The following is a 17,019-nucleotide window of genomic DNA, read 5'->3' on the forward strand; positions in this document are numbered from 1 at the left end:
GCTCCTCCCACTACCACGCGCAGCGCGAGCAGAGGACAGGGAGGATTTTAGAGAAGCAAAGGTCTAGTTTTGCCTGTACTGCCAGGAAAGCGTGGTGGTGGCGTAGTGAACTACCGAGGACGCCCGCTGGATGGCGCTTTAAACAAGGCTTTGTCAACATGGCGGATGCTTTTTGCACAGGGCGCTTGAGCTCCTTAAGAGCATGGCTGCCCTCACACGGCTCCTGGCTGGCACGCTGGCCACGTGTTTACTTGCGCCGCGCAAGTGAAGTGATGTTATGCCAGGTGACCAGGTGGCCTCGGCTGGCACAGACCGCAGTGAGCAGCAAGTGAGAACAAATCGTTTATTGACATCCGAAAGTTTACAGAGGCCAGGACATCATTTCATTTCGATCGCTGCAATTGCGCGCTTTCGTGACAACTTTTTTTTTTTTTTTTTTGGCTAGACAACTCGTTCACTTGCGCTAAGATTTCGAACGAAGGGCACATTGCTTCCAGTATTCTGCTGCCGGTATCTTTTTTCTATTTGTACGTCGCAGCAAGTTACGAAGGAAACAGACGCTTGGAAATTCCCTTGGACTAAAGCGATAGTTATTGTGAACGCTATCGCTTACTGCGAACATATCGACATTGAACGTAGCAGTGGAACTAAAATCCGTGAGCGAGTGTTTAAGGCACGGTGTTTTTTTCTCTATCTCTTTTGGGGCGTGCGACAGGCCCCAAGCATGCGTTAAGCAGCATCACAAGTTGAAAGAAAGAAAAAAAAAAAGAAAACACCTACGGCATTAAACATATTTATCTGACTTTCTTTACCAACACTTTGAAAATTTTTAAAGTACTCCAATATGCTCTGTTTTATGAAGATTACTAACTAGTTAATTGCTAACTAGTTTAATTACAGTAGTGCTTTTTGCAGGCCCCATTATTATACTTGATCAACAGTAGCTTTAACGTTCAACAATAGCATGTTCATATTGTTGGTATGAGCTGTTTATTACGCTCTAGGGTGGTTACGAATCATGTGCTGTAATTAATACTCATGAACGAGATATTTCACCAGCTGATGACATATAGAATGTAATTAAACACGCTAGGTCTAAATGCGACAAGAAACTTAATTTCCGTAAGCAGGAGAGGATAAATATGATTTCAGAACCCAGCTGCACAATAACGTATTACACACCCTGTGGAGACTCGAACTTGCACGTCAAAGAGCAGCATTATTAGTTCAATTACCCTGATTAACATCGTTTGCTGCAATGAGTTGAATTTCACCTCATTAATCTTGTATTCTTTTTGTTCTCATTGTCTTATTTTTTGTGTGTGTTGCAACGCTGACTATACTTCGGCCCCCGCCCCACTTATGTAATGCCCTTTCAGGTGTAAATAAATGAAATGAAATGTTGAGTTTTGCCAGTAATAATGTGGATAGCCTTATGCTGTATTGACAGTAAAATTTTAAAAGCACTTTTTCTGCTTCAGTGATTGATAAATGTAAAAAAAACCATGCACATCAGTGAACAAGACTTACAAATATCATTTGACACTGCAATGCATGGACTGCACTGCACAGTTCTGTACACACCCTTAAAGTTCTTAGTCTCCTTGTAGGTTCAACTGATAGTATCTACTGTCTTCCATTCCTTACAATTTAGAGCAAGACCTGCCTGCGAGCGCTATTTTTCACCCACTTGTGCAACAATGTGCAGTCGATGGCTACATGTAAAATTGTGCCCTGGCGGGAACTGGGATTTTCACCCACTTGTGCAACAATGTGCAGTCGATGGCTACATGTAAAATTGTGCCCTGGCGGGAACTGGGATTTTCACACGCTTACTAACTGAGTGTAGCAGTGGCCTTCTTTATTATATTCAATACAAAAAGCCCTTGCGAGGTATTCGCAGGCAACCCATCCAACTCGCTAAAGCAATCTGCCCTTGAGGTACAAAGCACCACATCTCCTCCTTCCTCACTTTTGCCACATGCTTATTCCTGCTTCTGGATGACGCGGGCTACTACATCTCCAGACCTCCAAGACAAACTCTGACCCCTCACATTTCTTTGTGTACAAAGGATTGAAGCCCACCTGCAAGGTCCACACAGCACTATTAACAAAGGAGACACCAGAGCACAGAACCATAGTGTCTATCAGAAATGAGCTGCTCCAATAAAGTTTACTTCCTCTCAGCTTCTTGCGCGAACTCGCTTTAGGCTGATAACAGGAGCTCTATACAGTCGGACACGGATATATCGAACAGTCTGAACGTCCCCTTGGAAATCCCATTCAAAAGTATCACGGACGCATTCGATATGTCGAACGCTGCTCCTGCCAGTGCGCTCCTACTGACGAGGTGGATGTGATAATGATGGCGACTTCTCCTGCCGCGCTCGGTTTCTGGCATTTTTTCTGCGTGCTTGAGCAGTTTTCAGCGGTGGATCGGCCAGGGGGACCTACGTTTTGGAGCCATGGTCACGGAAAAATGAAAGACTGGATTTAGAACAGCCTTGTCAACATATGACGTAGAAGTTTTTTCTTATGTGAAGGTGCAGTGATCGTAGCGGTGTGGCTCGAATTTACCGTGCTGTGAGGAACAAATCGGTAAGCTACCGTTTGTAGCGACTTTGAAAAGCTCTCAGTGTTGTGCGGAGTTTTCAGATAGGCATATTTTATATTTCGAATTATCGATATATCGAACTATTTAGTGATCCCTTTGGAGTTCGATATATCCGTGTTCGACTGTAGTTGGTCGTACAGCAATTTTTTTGTGCGAAGTGTCGTAAATGTACAGAGAAAGTGAAGTACTCTTGAGCAGCAGGGAAAGGGAATGGAAGAAAGTAAACTAGAACCCGCATTTGCTTTCTTACATTTGCCAGTGTGTGCGCTAGAGTTGTGCACGGGCCGAAAATTTGGGCCCGAGCCCAGCCTGGGCCCGGTGCTTATCGCCGCAAGCCCGGCCCGACCCGACGAAGAAGGTTGACGGGCCGGCCCGGCCCAGCCCGAGACTTCAACCTTATGGCCCAGGCCCGGCCCGGCCCGGCTGCGTGTTTACAGCCCAAATACCGTAGGGGCCCGCACCTGATTGGGGCACGTTGGAAAGCGAAAACTGCCTGAAGGCTTTGGTAAAACGCATCATAAGGGAAAGGATTTAAATGGGCAAAACAAGCCCAATTAAACACAACAATCATGCACATATCCCTTAGGACCGCAGCTGTCCTTCGCTCAGCTACATAGGAAACAATGGAAACCGACATAGAGGTGACCAAACCGCCCAACCTAAAAAAAAAGATGAACCAAAAACCCCCCAAACCACGGACAAATTCATGGTAATATTGTAAAATATTCAAGAAAAGTAGCCAAAACCGAAATGGCCCAAACCAGTGAAAAGTAAAAACAAAGAGCTGGATGGAGCTCACCTAAAGGGAACAAAACCACCCGGCATTTTGTGTAGAATTTCATAATGTGCCATGCATGAATTAAAACAAGTACTAATTAAAAATAGAAGGCACCTTGGGCACTTGAACCTGATTCTTGCGATTGCTATCCAGAAATGGAACCTGTATGCCAGGGGACCAGCCGGTTCGTGTTTGTTTAAACAGGGTATCTACTTGCTTTGTTGTATCGTCCGTATAGTACGGTTCCTTTCTCAAGAGTATATAGGACTGTCTCACTCGGTTCTTTCTTTTTATCGAGACTCAAGTACATGTGTGCATTTATGCACATTTTATCGTTGCCACTTCACTACGTTCTATACCGACTCATATCGCTTCTCTATAAAGTTTCAATCATATTAAGTGTTACTGTTTAGGCGGCTGTTGGCGCATTTAAACCACCCCACTCCCTTGTTGCGCTTTTCCTTTCGCCTTCGTCTGCCGGCCACGACGCCCGAGGGCACAGGCCACCTCCTACCACCAGCTACGCTCGCCACGATGTTTTCCCGCCGAAACAAAGAGCAAAACTAAAGCTGAATTGTCACCTCAGTCTTTGACAGCTTCACTTTTGTTGGCTCAGAGAAGGAAGCGCAACTCTGAATAGGGCACTGCTACAGAAAACAGATGGAGACGCAGGTTTCTCTAGCAGCGTTTGCAGTTCAAAGTGTTCATCTTGAAAATTTATTTTCGCCCGAACTTAGAGGTGGAAACTAGTCACGCTGAATTGCCATTTGTTGCACTTCCCTAGGCGGTGTGTCGCTGAGCCGCATGTGTTGCTCAGTTCATCCCAAGAGATGCAGTTGCAAACCTCTCACACTTACCGGCTTGCCATACGCCCACATGTGCCTCAGGGCCTAACGATGAGTCCCGTGGAATGTAAAAAGAAACCTGACCCGTGCTTTTGCCGCGTCAGCAACATGTAGTTTCTGTGATATCATAGAAAACCTAAGTATTGCCTCACTGTGCTCGGCCAGCCCGGGCCGTCAGGACGACCCGGCCTGTCCGAAGCATTTACATTTCGGCCCGAGTCCGGCCCGGGCCCGGGTGAAAAGTAAGTCGGGTGGCCCGGGCTTTCGGGTAAGCCCGAACCCCTGCACACCTCTAGTGTACGCATCGTGATTTATTGATAAACGTTGAATTTTGGGGCTAGAGTGAGCCTAGCGGCTAGCTACGTAACAATTTCACATCACACATTTTGATGCGTCTCAATATTTGCAGTACACCAAATACTCGGCCGAAGTTAAATATTTTTCGACATCGAATATCGTGTTTATGAATTGAACAACTATTCCATTCATACTCAGATATATGCACATCACATGTATGAACGCATTGATATATGCTGTCCTTTTTAACATTTGGTGAAAATACCTGGCACTTGGTAACATTCATCTGCAGGCAACATAATACATTTGCTCGTGCTGAAAACTTGACGTGGGCGCCTTCCGGTGTGTGCTTCTTTGTTCTTTGGTTGTCTCTGCAAAAAAAAAAAAAAGCAAGGAATGAATGAAAAAGGTAAATTAAATTGGAAGAACAAATACTTAAGAGAATCATGTCACACGAATTCAGAGAAACAACTATACATAAACACACCAGTCGGGCGCACGGCTGTCATATATCAGGCAAGCGCGAAGAGTTGAAATGGCCTGCCAGTCCTTGGTGCAGTTGCGTGCGCCGACAATGTTGAAGATTCAGCCAGAATGTCTAAATGAACACTGACCTCTGAAAAAAAAAAAATAATAATAATAACGCAGTATTTTTGAGTTCACGCGTATTAACCATGACGCAAGCATCAGCTGTCACAAGGTATGCTAATATAACCTAACTCGCATCACCACGTCTCTATGAAGGCAAACTTTAGTTGTAGCAAAGTGCTGTTGGCTAAATGGTCACTAACGCGTCAAAACAGAAAGGCAACAGTTAGGTAAAGCTCAGGCGAATTACTGTCTTTTGGTGGCTTCAAAACTTCCATTCGAAATAATGCCACACCTTTTGAGGCAAATGCGCCCACAACTTTTCGGGTTCTAGATAGTCAGAAATGTTCGAGAGCGGCCAGGAGAGTTGAGAGGCTGTTTCTTAAGGGTTTTTCTCTTTTTTTCAAGTTTTTTTTCGCTAACTCCACATGCACTCTGATCAAAAACTCCGAGGAATGTAGATTTTATATTTGAATCATGTAATAAGACAATATTCCAGCGGAAGTCATGTGCAAATGAGGTATTGACGGTAACAACGGTTTCATTTGCACCATCTTTCTAGCGGAGTGCATAACACTTACCTTCTGTTGGAAGAATTTAATATTCCGGCCTCGACAGCTGTCTTCCGATGCGGAATTTCCCACATTTGTCACTCCACAAGCACTCGATTCCCGTGTTTTGCCAGTCCTCTCAACAACTGATGGAAGCAAAAGCACATAACAGCAATAACAGTCACGAAACCAGTGCTCCGCGCACATAGAAACGGTGGGCCGTTGCAGCGGTTTCAATTTGAATTGAAGGCTTTGTGGTTGCGAATTCAGAAGCGAGGTGGTGCACCAGTCGGCTGTTTGTAAAAAGTTGCGTACATTTTTGCTCAACGGATGTTTGATGCGGAACTTGTTAATAATATTTATAAACAACACATTGTAAGTGAACTTTATTGACTCTCTGAGTCACGGAATGAATGTTTTGTATTCTCTACCAAAAGTTACCTTTTGGTTGCACTGCCTGGTGGACTTGATGGTCGAAAACTGCGCTGTAGGTTGGTCACATGGGGTGTCGATTTTTACGCCGCTTATGGGCCTCGTGCACTGCAGTTTCAAATAAACATGTGGCGCCACCTGGTAGCGGCGGCGGAATTTTTCCTGAAGAGCAAAATAAACATATGCAGCAGTTCGCCACAGGGCTAAATTTAAACGGGGAAATTAGTACACAACAATTACCGCGTTTTATTACGTTCACAGTTGCAATATTCACAGAAATATTCCGCTGACGAGTTGTGCGGGAATGCAAGCTGAAATATTTTAGAAAGCGCCCCTTCTCCAATAAAAGCAGACGACAGTACACGGATCAGCTGCCTGCGACGTCGACGGGCACAAAGCACATAGTACCCGAGAAATAAACTGATCCATAGGTGCATTTGCGTATCTGCACGCTACTTGGCGTAATACCGCTGCGAAAATATGCCGTGTATCCAACGAAACGCAACGAGTGCTTATTTTTGTTGCTCCTCAGATATAGCCTCTGGTGTCAGTATAACTGTGTACGCATCAGAAAATACATGAAGCATCCCACGAATATGCATGCTTCCATTGTACATAGTCATACCAGCAAAATATGAAGAAAGCTTTAAAATGAAAACATTAGTAGAAATGTAAATGCTTACGCTACACAGCGAAACAATAAACAGATGGACACACACCAGCCACTATTCGTAGGCTTGCATCTAGTTTTATTGGAATGACGCTCAAATATCTCAAACATGTTTTTGCACAACTTGTAGTTTGCGTTTCTGCCACAGTAGGTGAAAGGAAGCGCGTTCGAGTGGAGCTTGTTGCGCAGAATATTTTTCCTGACAAAGATTATAACATGCACGAGCGCTATTCACGCTGGCATGTAGTTACACGAACATCACGTATAAATTTATCAGATCTCCATTATCCCAAATGGTCTTTTTTTTTCATCGGCACTCCGAATGCAAGAGGAACCATTTGTGCACAATTACTATAGCTCCTGTTGCGCACTCTACCATAGCGGTGCCCGTGGCTATTGGAGCGGTAAACAACAAGGTAAATACACGTTTACAGGGTTTCATAAAAGCTTCCTCACGTGCATCTACGTCGAAAAGTATTCGCACATTAAGTACGCGTTTATGAACCTAGTTTTTTTTTCTGGGATATTTTTCTGAGCCCATCCAACGAACTCATCGTAGTTTCAACAATTTGAGGTACAGCTTATCCGAGCAGTTGCATTTTCAAATAGCTGCCTCTACAAACCTGAATCTTCGGGCTCTTGAAGCCGCATATCCTTGGTGCCGCAACATTACACACGAACCTGTCGCCGCCATTTCACCCACACAATGGACATATCAAATCACTTCCTGACACGTACAACGCACAGTGGAGTTTACACATGAGAAATTCGCTTCTGCAAGGTTCGTGAAAGTCCGGTCGCCGGTCTTCTCTTCATTGAGCTGTCCGCCAAATGATGCCACTTACACCAATCATACCCTGACAAAGACCTGCCTAAAGGCTGAAGCCGATCTGGCCGAACAAACCAAATCGTTGCCGGCGCCGCTGGAACATTGTGCCGTAATTTAATGCTCTTGCGGGGATGAGAGGCCCCACAGAACAGGAGCACAGGAGTGTCTCCATTGGTGGAGCGATCGCGGCTTCTCTCGCACACACATATCGCTTCCAGGAGGCGACGCACACCACACACACACACGCACGCACGCACACTCCTGCACTACTGTTTCTTTTCGTAAGTGGCCTCGCGGTTTTCACCTTTTTATTTTTATCTTTCATTTGGGCGGCGCCGCTGGTGCTCGTTGAAGCCGTTGCAAAATGGCACCGTGTTCATACGGCGCGGAAAGAGACCAGCGATTGCCTACAATCGATTTTGTTTTGGTAATTCGCTTTCCTGTCGCGCTTGCGAAACCTTTTCTCTTTATTAAAGTACCATTTGGCTGTTTGTATCGTGTTGCAAAAGAATAGCGGCCATTCTTTTTTCCTTGTGCTGATATTCGTACACTGCCGAGCGAAACGCTACAGGATGTCGCCTGCTCGAGGACTTGAGAAGTTACGTCTTCGTTGTCCGCAATATGGCGCGGAACACAGCAAATCAGTGGCGCCAACATACCAGCGCACGAGGCCCATAGGGAAAACAGGGAACGCCCAAGCTTGAGAGGCCTGGCGTGAGTGACTTCCTGGCTGAGGCAAAAGCCGCCGCCAGCGCGCAATTGCGGACGCGGGTGTGAAAAAAACGCACGCGCAAGGCTCATAAAGATTCACAAATGCTTGCTGGAACGATGAAACCTAACAAGCATGAGCGAACTCGAACGAAGTGCAAAGCAGCGGCATGCGGTGGTGGCGGCCCCGCCAGAGGCGATTAGGCTTGCAACCGCGAAGGATATTTGATGGGCGCTTTCGTAAGCGGTGCGTATGACGTTTTACTTGTTTTACTGTGAAACTTTCGCCCATGTTATCCGCTTTGTTTTTCGCGTGTCCCTCTCGTTTGCTCCTGGAGTTGCATTTAAAGGGACACTGAAGTGAATTTGTCAAGCTCCCGTTTTTGCTTGCACTGCGTAGACTGGCTCAAATTAGCACACTTTTCATCATTTATCCGGTTGACAAATTGGTAATTATTTTACAAAGCGCGAAAGAAGAAAAACTACCATGTGCGGTTTGCGGCGGCCGCACCAACTAAGCTGTGACGTTGGGAGGAGGGGGCACCGTGATTGGACGATGACCAAAGTTAGCAATCAAACAAGTTTCGGTTTCGGTTCTGTAAAACAACATGTTTGACATCCGATGGCGTCATTGGATGGGCATTCTCAATATCCCAGTAATCGTAGTACCGCGCTTCTGCCATGTTGTCAGCTGTAAAATGCATAAGATAAGCCTCCCAGGACGGCTTGGAATCGTAGCATTCACTAGCCGAGGCCTACGCAGTGCATGAACGCCCTCCGCGTCCCCGCAGACGCACAAATGCATGCGCTTTTCCCCCATATTTGGAGTTTGCCTCACTCATGCATGATCGTAAAAAGCGTGTTCGCACCAGGCCTAGGGTCTGTTGATTCTGGCCTGTGCCCACTACCCGCAAGCAGTCGGTGCTTATGGCAACAGCACGCCAACGAGAACTCGCTAGCGCGCCAGTGCCAGGCTGCACGAGTTCTGCGGACTAGTTCGCGGAGCAGTGAACGTTGCGGCCCAAAAAAAGGTGAACTCAGTATAGAAAACATCGGCGAAAAACGAAAAAGTTAGCTTATAAAAAAAAAAAAAAAAAGCTTGTACCCGCGGGGATTCGAACTTCTGACGGGCAAAACACATGCGATGATACACCTAGCGCTCCAGACCACACGGCCACGGGCGAGAACGCTGCCGACCTCGGCAATATAAGGTAAATAATGTATAACCAGTTTACACTTTTATTTAGTTTTAGTATTTCAAGCAGCTTAGGTGACTATTTGTTGTATTGCGCTCGTGCAGTAAGCGTCCCCCGAGTTTCCACAATAGCTCACGTTTAGCAATTGCATTTCTTAGACGGAAAAGCGTTCGCAGATGCGTAGTCGTGCTGCTGACCGCTGTGCTCGTTCGCCCAGCGCAAAAATGTGCTTCCTGCACCCTAGTTTACGCTGTACGGTAAAAATATCAGTTGAGTTTATTTCCTTAGTACCTATATTGATTTCGCTGACTCTTCTACCCCTTCAAGAGGCCTTATATTATCCTACTGGCGTACCAGTCAGCGAAGCGTCACATGTGCGCTTGTGCAGCGCTTGTGTGAAGCAACCTTGACTTGGAGCTAGATACAGAGTACAAACTAACGAAGTAAAGAAAGGCACATTCTTCCATGCACAAACGTGTTGTGGCAGTTTCAACTGATCGAGTGAATTGCCATGACCCGTCGGTGGCCGGCGGACTAAACGTTGGGCCGACTGACTCGGTCGCGGAAGGTCGGCGAGCCGTGCAGTAGCGCAGCCAATTGCCAGCTCCTCTCCTGCTGACGTCACACGAAAACGCCAAAGAAAATGGGCGAGAGTGCAGAGAGGAGGGCAGCATTTTTGAATTGATTTTTCTACTAAATAAATTCGCGTAAACACGCTCAGAGTGGTTGAAACAGGGCCTAGGGACTCCCGGACTACAATTTGCGCTCGTAATCCCGCATTGTTTACTAATCACTTCAGTGTCTTTTTCAGCGAGCGGTCAGAAGCGGTCGCTGGAGCTACCCACATCGCACGGGTGGTCTTTGCGTTTTTGCGGGGAGAAAACGCTCCATGCGGTTCACGTTGATGCCCGCGTAGACGACTAAGCTCCGACAGAAACAGAAACAGTGCGCCAGCCGTGTATGCACGCCACGCAGTTTGTAGGCAAGGCGCTCGCTCACAGACTCCGTGGCTTGCTGTATCCGCGGCATGGGGGGCCCGTGTTGCCGTTTGCGTTTTATTGATACCCCATTTCCGCGCTTGTATGTTTCAAAATATACCTCTACAACTAGTTCTCCATGAAACTTCGTTACATTGAAATTCCGGCAAACGGGACTTCGTTACACAGAGGGTGAAAATACATGGTGTGCATACACTTGAAGTTACGGAAAATTGCGTGGTTCGTTACATCGAGGGTTTCGTTACACTGAAGTTCGTTACATTGAGGTTGAACTGCATAAAGATTACAGTTTCATGGCTAACACTGTTTTGTCTATTGTTCTCCCAAAAATGACCAGATTATCTGTAATTATCTTGGTAACTAATTGGCTGACTCAAAAAATAATGGCGTATTTGCAATCAGTGGGGAAAAAAGCCGCAAGACTGGCAAGTTTCACAGAGTTTACTGAAAAATTGGAGTGAGCTGTTTTGAGAGCGGTGCCCCCTTGCCCCCTGGTGCAGGCAGTGGCTGCCGAGAAACAAGCTCGAGCCGCTGGGTGTGGACACAGCGAGAGACAAGGCGAAGCTGGTGGAGTCCAAGAAGCCCGCCGAGCGCAAGGCCGTCAAGAAGGCGTACGAGAACGCCATCGTGCACCGCTGCCGCGTCACGGGCCAGTCCACGGGCCTCTCGGGGGACTCGGCCGAGGAGGAGGAGGAGGGGGAGGGGGCCAGCGACCACCCCTGAAATTGTACAGAGTGGTATTAAATGTCCTTTTGCCAACGTGTGGCCGGGCACTTCTTTCGCACGTCTTCACTCGAGGGCCAGTGGTGCGCACCAGCGGGCGGCTGCCCCCCATGCAAACTCGTCACGTTCGTACATGCATACAAATTTCTCCCTGAAGCGTCGAATGCGTACGACAAAATGTGCATGGATGCTAAACACGACAGAATGGAGAGTTTCGTGTCCTGCTTCGTTGGCCTGCCACGTTTGAAAAGAGGCGGCAAAACTTAGAAACGGGATGTTACGTGCGTGTGCCCGAGGCTGGCGCCAAAAGGCCCAATGCGAGTGCAACTAAACTTAAATCTAGAAACTGGCACTGTCGCCAAATATTGGCAGCCCACTTAGTAAGTGCCTGTGTGTCGAGTTGTAGGTAGTGTTAAACTTTAATGAGCCATAAAGTAGGAGCTGCTTAGCTTCAGTGATCGGACGAGAACCGGCGTATTCAGCATGGTATGGCTGATGGCAAAAGGTACAACCCCTTCCACCGGGGCATTTCCCGACAAAGTCGGGTAACTTCCCAAGCACGAGATCCCCTGTGCAGGGGGTGCCTGTACCAATTTTTTCTCTGGTTGGTGCCCAGTGGTACCGAACTACCTCCCACATTCTCACGTCTGTACCCCATGGTACAAACCGACGTGGTGGAACGGTTTCCAGTACACTGGATCCCCCGTACTCGGGGCGCCTGTCCTCGTTTTTATTCTGGTGGGTGACCAGCGCCTCCTGAGGAACCTACCATGTCTGCCGCAGTGGTAGTGCGTGTCCAAGCCCTTCATCCCCCGCCGAGACAGGGGGCGCTTGTACCCTTTGAACTGGTGGGTGCCCAGAGGTCCCAGACCCCGCCCGAAGGGGTTCGAGGGACCTACCACATGGCCTCCCATGGCTGCTTGTGGCCAAGCTCCAAGCGTTTGTTCCACCGTCGAGACAAGCTACGGTATGGGACGCTTGTACCCTTTAAAGAAACCGGTGGGTATCCGGCGGCCCAGGATTCGAACCTGGTACCTCCCGCTTACGTTACGAGTGTTTTACCACTCAACCATCGCCGTCGGTTTTTAAAAGTTACGACCCCTTCCACCGGGGCATTTCCCAACAAAGTCGGGTAACTTCCCAAGCACTAGATCCCCTGGCCAGGGGGTGCTTGTACCAATTTTTTACTGGTTGGTGCACAGCGGTACCGAAGTACCTCCCACATTCTCGTACCACACATGGTACAAACCGACTTGGTGGAACGGTTTCCAGTACACTGGATCCCCCGTATGGGGGGGCGCCTGTCCCCATGGCGTAGAGGTAGAACACCCGCCTCGCGTGCAGAATGACCGTGGTTCGAATCCCGGTGCCGGACAATTCCAACCGGATTAAAAAAAATTCCGCGTATTGATGGAATTGCACAAAGGGGCTTGGGGTGCGGCCTGACCCCAGCGACCATTGCCGGTAATGCACTCCCTCACCAGAGCAGGATTGGCCACAACCTCCCATGAATACGCCAATTAAACCACGGCCCTCAGTCCCCAGCGGCTGCGAAGCAACTGACCACGGCGGCGGTCAGACCTGTGACGCAGCAGAGGATGCTAAGAATCCCTGGATCCGGACAGGCCGCCAATGGAATCTGAACCTGGCAACGTTTAACGCGCGAACCTTATCTAGCGAAGCAAGTCTCGAGGTGTTGTTTGAGGAATTAGAGGGCATTAAATGGGATGTAATAGGGTTTAGCGAGGGTAGGAGGGCAGGCGAAGCCTTTACGGTGCTGAAAAATGGACACATCGTATGTTACCGTGGTCTAGAGGACAGAAGAGAACTGGGAGTGGGATTTCTAGTCAATTAGAAGCATAGCTGGCAACATAGAAGAATACCATAGCATTAATGAAAGGGCAGCAGGTCTTGTAATTAGGCTCAATAAGAGGTACAAGCTCAAGGTGGTGCAGGGCTACGCGCCCACATCCAGCCGCGATGACCAAGTAGTGGAACGCCTCTATGAAGATGTGGAATCGGCAATGGCTAAAGCGAAAACACAGTACAGTTGAACCCCTTTATAAGAGACACGTACCGGGGAGCAGTTTTTGTCTCTTATATGAGATGTCTCTTATAAGCGGGGAACCATGTTTTCACTCACTAATCAGACCGTAGTTCAATGTGGGCACTGTATGACTAATATAAGCTCAAAAGAATACTACAGCATGTTTCAAAAGATTCATTCTAATTAATGTTTGGCCCCAGAATTTATGAAACTTTGTTTGCTTCATGACTGTATTTACACTGTTTTTTACAACCGATTCTACAAGCTTTTTTTCCTATCCTTGTTTGTGGAAGATCAACCGTAGATGAGTTCACAAGCCTGATGAATAGCCAGAGCGCACAGCTTCTTCCGGTGTGTGCTCAGGCTATTCATTATGCTTGCAGGACTCAACATCTGCAGTGCTTCTTGATTGGGAGCTATGCGAGTGGGAGAGCCTGCATGTGCGATCGATCGCGCTCCAGGATAGCAGTAAGCTTCAACCACTTCTGTCAATTGCATTGCCATTGGCAGGGCTTCTCTTCGTCACTTCATAGCTGACTGAACCATTGTGTGTTTGCTAAAGTTATAATAAATAGCGACTGCAGGTGTCTGCCGTCCACCTGTGTTTCCACAATGGAAGAAACTGTAATTAGTGACTGGTGGCACTGCATCTGAAGTTGGAATGTCTGTTACAAGTGAGATTATTGGTTAAACTTCGAGGATGACTTGTCCCTTATAACCAATCTTCTACATCCAATGTCTGTTATAAAAGAGGTCGATTTAATGGGAAAGATAGGGCAGCCACCTATGTGGGTGAATAGTGTCTCTTATACCCATTTGTCTCTTACATCAGTGTCTCTTATAATGAGGTTCAACTGTATACCATAATTATGGGGGACTTCAGTGCTAAAGTAGGCAAGAATCAGGCTGGAGACAAGGCAGTTGGGAACTATGGTCTGGGCTGTAGAAATAGCAGGGGGGACCTACCAGTTGAGTTTGCAGAACGGAATAACCTACGCATAATGGATACCTTCTTCTGTAAACGGGAGAGTCGGAAGTGGACCTGGAGGAGCCCGAATGGGGAGCACAAAAATGAAACAGACTTCATATTATGCGATAACCCTGGCGTCGTGCAGGAAGGATGTGGAAGTGCTCGGAAGGGTAAGGTGTAGTGACCACCGTATGGTAAGATCTCGAAATAGGCTAAATTTGAGGAGGGACCGCAACAAGCCAGTACGAAATAAGCCGATAAATGAGCTGACAATAAGACGTAAAGTAGAAGAATTCAGGATCGCGCTGCAGAACCGATATTCCGCTCCTAACGAGGAAGCCGAGCTTACGACACAGGAAGCCAGCGACAACCTTAGACGCATTATCACGGAGTGTGCAGTAGAAGTCGGGGGCACTATGGCTAGACAGGATACTGGTAAACCTTCACAGGAGACGAAAGATCTAATCAGGAAACGGCAAACCATGACAATCTCTACCGCAGCTGACAGAATAGAACTAGCGGAGCTCTCGAAGTTAATCAATAAGTATATGGAGAGGATCGAATACGCTGTAAAGAACGGAGGTAGCCTGAAAGCAGTGAAGAGACGTCTTGGCGTGGGGAAAAATCAGATGTATGCACTTAAGGATACGCAAGGCAATGTCATCACAAATAGGGATAAAATAGTCACAGTGGCCGAGGAGCTCTATAGGGATCTGTACAGGAGCCGGGACATCCAGGATAATGCCAAACGAGACAGTAGTTCAGAGGAGATAGACATACCACCAGTAACGACTGAAGAAGTAAGGAAGGCTTTGAAAGAAATGAAAGGGGGCAAAGCACTTGGTGAGGATCAGATAACAGCAGACCTCTTGAAGGATGGCAGAGAAATTGTACTTGAAAAACTGGCAAACCTGTATACGCAATGCCTAATGACCGCAATGGTACCGGAATCTTGGAAGAACGCGAACATCATCGTAATCCATAAGAAAGGCAACATGAAGGACTTGAAAAATTACAGGCCGATCAGCTTACTGTCAGTCGTCTACAAGGTACTTACCAAGGTAATCGCTAACCGAATTTCTGCAACCTTAGATTTCAGTCAACCTAAAGAACAAGCAGGGTTCCGTAAAGGTTATTCAACAATGGACCATATTCACACTATCAATCAGGTGATAGAGAAGTGCACTGAGTATACTGAACCCCTATATATAGCCTTCATAGATTATGCAAAAGCATTTGACTCGGTCGAAACCCTAGCAGTCATTCCGGCATTACGGAACCAGGGGGTAGATGAGCATTATGTAAGAATACTAGAGGATATCTATAATGGGTCTACAGCTACCATCATCCTCCATAGGGAGAGCAGTAAAATACCTATAAGGAAGGGCGTCAGACAAGGAGACACAATCTCTCCAATGTTATTCACAGCATGCTTACAAGAAGTATTCAGAACGTTGGATTGGGAACAGGTGGGAGTAAGGGTTAATGGAGAATACCTCAGTAACCTCAGATTTGCTGATGACGTTGCCTTGCTAAGTAACTCGGGGGACGAATTGCAAAGCATGCTTTCCGCACTGGGCGAACAGAGTAGAACCATGGGTCTGAAAATTAATATGCAGAAAACTAAAGTAATGATCAATAACCGCGGGACAGCACAGCGATTTGAGATAGGTGGCGAGGCAGTGGAAGTGGTAAGCGAATATATCTACTTAGGCCAAGTTGTGACCCCAGATCCCAACCATGAGGTAGAGATAATTAGAAGGATCAGAATGGGGTGGGGTGCATACGGCAGACATTCTGGTGGAGATGAGGGTGCACGTTCTCTGGTGTTGGGAGGACCTGTACAGCAGACCTCCAAGCCTCGAGGAGGAGGGCAAGCAGTAGGCGCTGGGTGCGCATTGGCTGGCAAGGTGGCCTTCAGTTAACTCTGAAACTGCGTTATGAAGCCCCAGTTGAAGAAGCCTCTCAGTAGAGGTGTTCATAGGTAGGAAGCTTGTTTCAATGCGTTGTGTACGAGTCTGTCGGGAGCGTCTCCTTTGGTGGTGAGGCAGAAGTATGGAGCAACATAGGTAACTAGAGATTGGAAGTGCCCGAGTCAGTCTTATCATGTCTTGTTCTTTCAGGCCGTGATGGCGGTTACAGATGCATCGGAGCATGTGCACGACCTGAAGGAAGGTCTTGGATAGTTTGGATAAGGTCAGACCGAGAATTTTCATTGAAGAGCTGGGGTTGATGTCTTGGCCGTCCAGATGTAAGCATACGGGCTCAATGTTTCGAGCCTGTGGGTGCTTTTGCACCATTATTAGTTCCGATTCTGAGGTGTGCATTGAAGACCCACTGACGATGCGCAAGACTGCACAATGTCCGTGGCTTCTTGGAGAGCAACTGGTACGTTTCCTATAGAGCCGGATATTGTGTGTCGACATATTGATGCGCGTGAAGGTGGTTCCCTCCGTAGCCATCTCCTGTGGCGCGGCGTAGGGCTCGCTCCATCGCAGCCCGAGTTGCATGCAACCACGCCTCGCCATCCCTTTCTTCTTTAAAGCAACGGCTGTCTTAGTGGGATCAATGGTGTCCTGTCAAAAGACTAATGCATTTCGCCACAGACCAGTTGGTTGACCGAAAAGCTCCGATACGATTTCCGGACCTGCGGCAGTGCATGCTTCCGTTGTGTCACGACGGTTACTGCTTGAAAACTGCGAGGCAGGACCACCACTAGACAAGACTGTTACGTGAGGAACTAACAGATGGCGCCACGGGATCCAACCCACGG

At 47.5% G+C, this 17,019-nt stretch overlaps 1 protein-coding gene across 1 annotated transcript in view; it reads left to right on the forward strand.

Annotated features, from left to right (window-relative positions):
* The window catches only part of Br140 (bromodomain-containing protein 140), a 59,312-nt gene extending 48,043 nt beyond the window's left edge, over positions 1-11,269 (forward strand). The window contains exon 12 of the mRNA XM_077691403.1: positions 11,007-11,269. Within this exon, the coding sequence (XP_077547529.1) occupies positions 11,007-11,229 (223 nt within the window). The 3' untranslated portion in view covers positions 11,230-11,269. The remainder of the gene's footprint in view (positions 1-11,006) is intronic.
* Positions 11,270-17,019: the final 5,750 nt, after the last annotated feature.

This window comes from Haemaphysalis longicornis, unplaced genomic scaffold (genome assembly GCF_048455015.1).
Source record: "Haemaphysalis longicornis isolate Haplotype H1 unplaced genomic scaffold, Haemaphysalis longicornis Haplotype H1 scaffold_10, whole genome shotgun sequence".
NCBI lineage: Eukaryota > Metazoa > Arthropoda > Arachnida > Ixodida > Ixodidae > Haemaphysalis > Haemaphysalis longicornis.